Here is a 9010-nt window from a genome sequence, read left to right as displayed (position 1 = left end):
TCATTCGGGGCAGGCTCTGGGCAGCCAGGTGGTGAACCAGTCATGGGTCAGACAGAACTCAGTCTCTCCTTCGCTTGGCTTTTTTTTCTTGAGGACCTGATTGTGCAGCAAGGCCCCAGTTTACTTTTAACAGATAATTACTTTCTCTTGGGCAATAGAAGTGGTTATGCTCTCCGAGAGAACAGACACTTTTCAAAGAGGACAAGCCAGAGCTGTTGGAAGAAAAGCAGAGAGGGAGTCGGTGTTCTAATTCATTTCAGTGGAGAGGTTTTCCTGTTCTTTTCCTTTTTTAAATTGAAGTATAGTTGATTTACAATTTTCAGGTGTACAGCAAAGTAATTCAGTTTTACACACCTATATCTGTATTTTTTTTCAATTTTCCAGATTCTTTTCCATTAGAGATTATTATAAGATATTGAATGTAGTTCCCTGTGCTATACAATAGGTCCTTGCTGTTTACCTATTTTATATATAGGAGAGTGTATCTGTCAATCCCAGATTCCCAATTTATTCCCCCCCCCTTCCTCTTTGGTAACCGTAATTTCTTTTCCTAACAAAGGCAGATCATTATAGATGCTCAGTGCTGATGCAGGTCTGGGAAATAAAGGTCCATGATGAGATTTTTCACGTTTCTAATTTCAGTTCTTCAAATCTAGGCCCTAAACTCTAGTGCCATTTTCCTGAGGATCTGTTGAAACAGGAAGTTAGGAAAAAGAGGTTCCAATCTCAACACACCCCTGGCTCAATTATAGTCCTCAAGTACTTACCTTTAGGGAGGCCAGCTTTTACCTTAGTCCAGAAAAGACTGACTGAGAGTTAGGAGGGCAGAATGTGTTTTGCACAACTTACATATAATTATATTCAGGACAAGACTGTGTGGAGGAGGAAATGGAATCCGCAGAAATACAAAGAGGCTTATAGGCCCTCTAAGAAATAGAGCCCACACATAAAAGCAGCCCGGTCGGCACATACTTCCTTACCTTGTGAGCCAACTCACCCCTGGATACATACGTGCTAATAAAAATCTACCATATGTGGGAAGCATGACTTCTGCATTTTTCCTGATAAGGTATTTAAATGCTAACTTCCAAGATATGGACATAATTGTTCCCCTCTTGGATGGAAATGAAACTTAAATACGTGGTCTTATCAGAGTGGAATACAGAATTGACAGATTTAAAACATTATATTTCTGCCAAAACATTTCTGCACTTTCTTTTCCTCCTTTTTTTAAAAAATAATTCTTTTTCCATTCATTTTTCCAGCTGATGGATAGATAAAAATGGCATTCAGATTTCCAACACCACTTGGCAGTAGAGGTTTGGTGTAAGGGGTAAAGGTTTATAAAGATTGGTTTGGGGTCATTTTTATGAGCTGGGAAAGGAAAATAAAATTTCTACATATTTCCTATTTGTAAATTAAAGACACACATACCAACCTGTGGACTGGTAGAAATCACTGGGTACTTTTATTTTCTTCTCCGTCTCTCTAAAACACACAAGTGGGTGGCCAATCCCAAGAGCAGAGGGGCTTAGAATCATGTTCTTATCATGTCCCACTCCGGTGGGTTGAGGACAAGGGGCACTATGGGACTAAGAAAGGACAATTACGTGACAGAACACAAAGCTCCTTTTTCGATCACATTTCACCCTGATGCTGTTGATTTCTGTTGTAAACGTTCTCAGCTTGATTTTATGAGTATATTTTTGTAATTTTAGAAGGATAAGTTTTCTGAGTGCTAAGTATTAAAATTTTTTCTCTATACTTAAACTTTTAAAATATGCTAACAGGGACTTCCCTGGTGGCACAGTGGTTAAGAATCTGCCTGCCAATGCAGGGGACACGGGTTCGAGCCCCGGTCCGGGAAGATCCCACATGCCGCGGAGCAACTAAGCCCGTGAGCCACAACTACTGAGCCTGCGCTCTAGAGCCTGCGAGCCACAACTACTGAGCCCACGTGCCACAACTACTGAAGCCCACGTGCCTAGAGCCCGTGCTCCACAACAAGAGAAGCCACCGCAATGAGAAGCCCGCGCAATGAAGAGTAGCCCCCGCTCACGGCAACTAGAGAAAGCCCTCGCGCAGCAACGAAGACCCAACGCAGCCAAAAATAAATAAATAAATAAATTTTAAAATAAATAAAATATGCTAACAGTAAAAATCACCTTGAATTTAGCAGTATCAAGATTTTAATGTGAAGTATACATTTTTTTCACATCACCTGTTACAATCAGGTTCTTGGCAAACAAGAGAAACTCTAGATAATTTAGGCAGCAAAGGAATATATGGGGAGGCTGTTGGGTCTCTTACAGAATTGATAGAAAATGCAAAAGAATGAGGCTTGGAAAATGGTCAGGAACGAAAGGAGGTGAGTGGCAGAGGACTCAGCCAAAATCATGCCCTGGAATATTCAAGATAGGGTACTACTTTTGCACAGGAGACCCCCACTGCCATGAGCACCACCACCACTGCGCCCAGAATCTTGAGTGTCGCTGCCACCATGAAACCACGACTCATTCTGTCCTTACAACTTTGCATCATTCCTACACATTCAACACTTCAGGTTGGAGTTTCTGAATTAGCTGAGCTGAAGCGCTATGTCACACCTTAGCTGTCTGTGGTTGGAGAGCCGCTCTGCAATCTTTCAACCTCTATATATACATAAAAATTGAAGATGTATACAAGATTTATATAAAGGAGATCTCCCTAAAAGAGATCTAGATAATGTGTAACCAAAAAATTCATATCAACTATCACCTCTAATTCTTCCCATCAACATACGCATTCATATACTTTTTACATTGTCCACTAATGAATATTTTCATTCAGTATCCACTAGTGAATAAATCCATCCACTAGAAACTTTTACTCATATTCTCCATTTTTTTTCTATTTATCAACTTTCTAATTGATTCCCTCAGTGATCTGCTTTTACTTTGTTTTCGTTTTTCCTTCTACTTCTTTTCCTAGTGGTATTTTATTCCCATTTGCATTAATGACAATACACTCTCTCTGTGTATAATCTGCCATGTCTTTGTAATGCTGAATTTTCAAGGCCAGATCACGCAAGATTATTTCATCATAGGAAATACGACTGCAAATCAAAAATGCTGGCATCTCAACCAAAATTAAATATCCAGCCCCTAAATAAGCATCTCCTCTTGAATATTGTACTTGAGGATATACTACAAAAGCAAACTTGATATGCTGCCCACCCCCTGCCATGAACTAACCTCCCTCTATCATGTCTCTATTACTAGTACCACCATCTTAGGTATTTAAGAATATTAGAGAGATATTTGGGGAAACAGGTTGAGCTTTTGGATGGAATGAGAATGCATTATTATTTTCCCACTTAAAAATTCACTCTGAAACAGTGCTTGGAACTAATTATTATCAACAGATTCCAGTAATGAAAGATGCCTGACGCCTGTATTTTCCCTTCTCCATGAGAAACTTCTTCACAAGAAGGATAAGGTATGTGTAAACAAAACAATATTTTTAAAAAGTCACATAAATAAGCCAAAAAGTTTAATTTTATTGAATAAAGTTCATTCAGGGCTTACATAGATATTAATATACTTTAGATTATAACAGTTGAGAGATCAATAGCTGATGGAAAGGAAGGAAGAAAGCAGTTTGTACTTTCAATGTAGAAAAAAAAAATCTAAATGCTACAGACGTCTTGTAAAATTCCCAAAACAAGGTCTAGCCAAGTTTATTGTTTAGTGGATTTTTTTTCTTTTTTCAAGAGATGAAAAGTGAGATTCAATGTGTATACTATTGGTTACAATTGATATAACAGCTTGAAAAATAATGAGACAGAAGCATAAATATAATACAAAAAGACTGTATTGTAGGAATATTTAACTATAGTAAGTGGAAAAGATACATTAAAACCAGGAGTGTGTTACACTAGTTCAGAACAGAACTCATAAGGCAGACCAAAACTGATGCTAGTTAAGGAAAAGGGTCTGTTTTTAGGAAGCATGTCCATACAGATACCACCACAAAGAAATGCCAACAGTAACTACATGGTCCCCTCTTGTTACTCAGTGAGGTGTCAAAGGTGAAATGACTGGGTTAACAGCTTAAGCTTTCTCCAAGGATTTGTAGTATTCCATCAGCACGGTCCAGGCCTTGGGAGCCATGAAACCTTCAGGAGGTTTCTGGCCTTCTCGGGCAAGTTTGCGCATTCGTGTTCCTGAAATAAATTCAAAGTCTTCATGGCTGAAAGGGAGAGAAAAAAGAAAAATATTTCACATTTTAAAAAACTTAGTTATAGTGAAATTTTAAAAAAACATTCGTTCCTTCTGTTCATGGAAGACAAGCTTAATGAAAAAAATATCTGGATGAAATGTACTACTTATGAATATCAACCTGATTTTAAGTTTGTCATTGAGCAAAAAACACCACATTATCAAAACTTACCCAAAAAAACCAACAAAAAAACAATAATGATCCCTCAGGTTGCCCTTTTATAGACATACCCATTTCCCTCCCTCCTCCCCAACCCCTGGCAACTAATAATTTAGAAATTTTTTTAGAAAAACATCTAATTTAGATGCACATATTGAAAACTTTTTAGGAAGTCTGAATCTGGAAAGCTAAATGCATTTTGGAACATTAAGAGAAAAACTGGAACTTATAACAACAGCACGTAAGTAGCAGTAATTAATATTATTCCATTGATAAGCTATTACACAAAGGTAGTGTTAGTTCTTTTCACCTTCACACCTACAAAAACACACAAGAGCCCTTAGACCATTAAGCACAGAGCACCTATGGCTATGACACATACTGTCTACTGGTAATTTCAACCTCTTCCCTCAAACAAGGGAACCGACTAGATAGCAGACCCAAGAACAGAGCAAGAGTTCTGGGTCACTCAAGTCACCAGATCACATCCCCTGTTTACTCCTAGTCAGCGACTGTATGTTCCATCCCCACTTTGCTATTTGTGGAGTTAATCTGAGAATTGAGTGAAACCATAAACTGCAAATGCCCCTTGTTTCTAGAGGTAAGCCAGGTATGTTTTAACTAATAATCACACTTCTAGGAATCTACGTAAAGGAAATAATCAGAGATGCCAACAAACATTATGCATAAAGATAGCTGTCTGAAAACTGTTTTATGATAGTTAAAATGTTGTAAATAATCTAACAGTTGAAGGTCTAAGTAAACTGTGGTACAGTCCTGAGCAGAATTACATAGTCATTAAAGTATAGTTAAAGATTGGATAAAATGTTCACGATGTAATAATGGGTAGTGAAATAATCAGGACGCAAAACTTTATATACAATACCAATGCAATTTTGTTAAAATAAGGGGGTGCGGGGAGGAGAAGATCATAAAGAAATACACCCAAACGTTAATAGTGGTTATTTCTATGAAGTGGTATCACAGGTGCTTTTAGTTTTGTCATGATGTTTTCTGCAGTTTTCTACAATGATGATTTATATTATCAATATCAAAATAAAATTTTAAATAATATATTATTATCAATAAGAGCTTATTTTTAAAATCTCTATCCAAAAGTGATTTACAAATTTTAAATAATGTGACCTTTAACTGATCTGAAACCTCAATCATTTAGAACACTGCCCTGATGAGAGCAGATAAACAGGATGATGACATAGCATTACACTCCCTATTCTGGCCCAACAGGAGTTACAATGGCTATTGATTCACCCCTAAATGACAGACATCAGCAGTAAACAGTATATCTGAACAGTGCTGGGACATACAGCATATTCAGTAAATAATGACCAGTGATCAAGTACTTTATTAGCTTTCTAACTAGGAACTCAGTAAATATTTGGTGAAATATGAAAGAGTGAAAAGGTATATGTACAGAAAATTTTTATTCAATATAGAACCATTTAGAGTCTTATACAAGTCACTAAAAACGGGTAAGAAGGGGTTTCTGATTGCTGTGGTTCATCTGAGCTCCTTATATATTCCCTTTCCTCTAAATCTGGACTATTCACACTAGAGGTTTCTACATGCCCTTCATGACCTCTTCAATAGTCATCTTCCGATCTAGCTTCTCTCTTGACCTTGCTCACCTCCACTTTATTTGGGGGAACCTGGTTCACTTAGTCTATCTATGAGCTCTTGGGTTGTCCACTTGGTAGGACTGAGCTCCAGACCAAGGAAGAATTATTGTGATTTCCTCATGATCCAGTGTGCCCCAGTTTCTGGCCTCTCCTGCTTTTCTAATTTGCACTGTCTGTGTGCTCAATGACCCGACTGCTCACTGGTCTTCTGAACATTGGACTTGGTTATATTATCACCAGCCTCTACGTATCTTGCATCTGGCCTGTCCTTAGGCCTGCCCACTACTGTTAGTTCCTAAGATCAACTTGACTCTTGGTCCTGGATCTAGGTTTCCCTCTCATATTTGCTGCTGTCCCTAACTCTGGCCTTTCCAACTCCCCAGTGAGGTACCCAGACTTTAATGAATGTCCTACCCCACTCTGAAACACCTAAGAGTCTGAGAGTTTTATTCTGGAATGCTACACATACAGGATAAGAATATTAAAAAGTGGGCTTCCGTGGTGGCACAGTGGTTGGGAGTCCGCCTGCCGATGCAGGGGACACGGGTTCGTGCCCCAGTCAGGGAAGATCCCACATGCCGCTGAGCGGCTGGGCCCGTGAGCCATGGCCGCTGAGCCTGCGCATCTGGAGCCTGTGCTCCGCAACGGGAGAGGCCACAACAGTGGGAGGCCCGCGTACAGCAAAAAAAAAAAAAAAAAGTGTAACTCATTTAATCAGCCACAGGAGAATCAACGTTAATGCTTTATAATCCCATCTCTTGCTATTAAGCAGAAGTCAGTACTTCTTTAACTCAGGCATGTGACACCTTCCCCTAGTCACCTGTCCGCTCTTCTATTCCCTGCACTACCAGAAAGACAGGAAGATATAAGTTCAACTCGATATTTCAACAGCTCTCATCTTCTTAGGTAAAACATCTTTTAAATGTCTGCTCACATTTTCAAAGATGACCGAAGAAAAGGAAAGTTTAACAGATATTGCTCCAAAGCAAGATGGATTCAAGTAGTTTAAATCTAGGGAGTATCTCCCACTTCTATCATGTGTTCAATGTGCAAGGAAAGTCAAATCTACTATAATAAACTGGCCCATGCAGATGTGTTGGTTACAATAGTTCAAATATGAAGTAAGCTATCATCTTTCTCTTACATAAATGACTACAAACTTAAGGGGAGAAAAAGAATTGACTGCATGTGAGATGGGCCTAGGAAGAAAGCAAGACTATAAGAGGAGATTTCCAAAAAATTCAGGAAAGGTTGATAAATTTTTAAATTTATCAACACTAAAATGAAAACCCAGTTTGAGAAAATGGATAAGCTCTCCAAGAAAGAAGACTTGCCAAAAGGGAAAGCATTTGTCGAAAGAGTAAGAAGAAAACCAAGATGATTATATGCAGGTCATGGAAAAAGAAAAAATTTTAATGTGAAGGCCACAGAGGGGCTAAGGAAGATGACCATGGGGGGGCGGAAAAATCCACTGGATAAACGCATCAGAATTTAAATTTTCTTTAATCAAGGAGTTTCAGTGGATGATGAAGGAAAGAGATGGAGTGGTAAAGTGGCGGAGACACACAGTGGAGAAAAGATTTTCTTTTTTTTTTACAAGAAAAGGGAGGTCTTAGCATGTGTATAGGCAGAAGAAAATAGTGGCATAGAATGAGACAAGGGAGGAGGATGAAAAGCCAGGAGAGGGTAACAGGAAAGAAATGAAAGACGGAGAAGTCTGGGATGAAGAACACACAGAAAGGAGCTCTGACAAGGAGGGTGAAAAATGAAGAAAAGAAGAAATAGTGATGACGTGGAGTTAGAAAAAGATGAGGCGGTTAATGCAAGATGGTCTCAACCTTCTCAATAAAAATGTAAGGTTGTCTCCTGTGGGTAAACAGAACCTGTGTGGGAATGAACTGATAATAGGATCCATCAACACAGTTTGGTGACTATCTCTAGGCTAGAGAGGTTACCCCTCAGGGCAGGGCTCGGCAAAGCAGCGTCTGGAGAGGAAGTCAAGGGTGTGGAGGGGTCCAGATCTCTCCAATTGCATCTAAAAAACCCTCATTCCAACCTGATGTAAAACTGGTTAGTTCAGCTGAGAATCATTTGACAAATATTGCTTGAATGTTTTAGTTCCTTAGGAGGGTCACTTATCAATTCCCTAAATAAGTGTCATTAAGGAAAATTATGACCGTAGATCTTTCTGGCCATGTCAATTTAAAATTTTGAATTCAGAAAGGAAACCCTGTGTCCCATGCATAAAGTACCTGTTCCTGATGGGGCAATGAAAAAGAAATGAGGGAGCAGCTTGTAGAATGACTCTGTCCTGACTTTGTGATTAAACGGAAAAAGCCAGACCAATTAAAGTCCTTTCTTTCCTCACAATGCCAAACAGTCTGAAATCCAGAAGTCGGCTTGCATTCCTTCTGAAATTGAATTTTAAAACCAAAGTCCCTGGGTACCTCTTTTCCTGATGCTATTTCACACTCTATCTGCCCCGCATGCCACAAGCATTTCTTCATCGCATGAAACGGGAGTTTCTGCTGCCACATGCTGGTGGTTCCACTCCACCCTGGCTACGGAAAACATTTATTTCCCTCTGCCTCAGACTTGTATTTCTATCCCTCACATGAGGATTTTATTTTTTTATCAGAAGTCAGGTGCAAGGACTTGACACTAGAGTCACTATCTGTAATCCAATCACAGTTTTCACAATTACATCTTCAAATGGATAGCATTTTACAGAAAAAAATAAATCAAGTTAAAAACTGAGGCTTTTGGGGAATGCTCTAAAACGAGCTCTGAACTTCTTTACCTGTGAGTAATCGGGAATCTGGCAGAAGCAGAAAAGGCTACTAAAGCTTAGGCTTTCACTACAAAGCAATCCTAGCTAGTCCATCAATTACACTCGTTAACCCATCTCCATGGCACCTGAAAAAGGAAATGCAAGTCTGCTTTTTTTTCTT

The 9010-nt window shown here is 39.0% G+C and overlaps 1 protein-coding gene across 2 annotated transcripts in view; it reads right to left on the bottom strand.

Moving 5' to 3' along the window:
• Positions 1-3518: 3518 nt before the first annotated feature.
• The window catches only part of PAPSS1 (3'-phosphoadenosine 5'-phosphosulfate synthase 1), a 108908-nt gene continuing 103416 nt past the window's right edge, over positions 3519-9010 (bottom strand). For both annotated transcript variants that reach the window (XM_030864114.3, XM_030864118.2), the window contains exon 12: positions 3519-4230. In XM_030864114.3, coding sequence (XP_030719974.1) covers positions 4092-4230 — 139 coding nt within the window. In that variant the 3' untranslated portion in view covers positions 3519-4091. The remainder of the gene's footprint in view (positions 4231-9010) is intronic.

Source organism: Globicephala melas, chromosome 5 (genome assembly GCF_963455315.2).
Source record: "Globicephala melas chromosome 5, mGloMel1.2, whole genome shotgun sequence".
Lineage (NCBI taxonomy): Eukaryota > Metazoa > Chordata > Mammalia > Artiodactyla > Delphinidae > Globicephala > Globicephala melas.
This window is presented reverse-complemented; position numbering and strand designations above follow the sequence as displayed.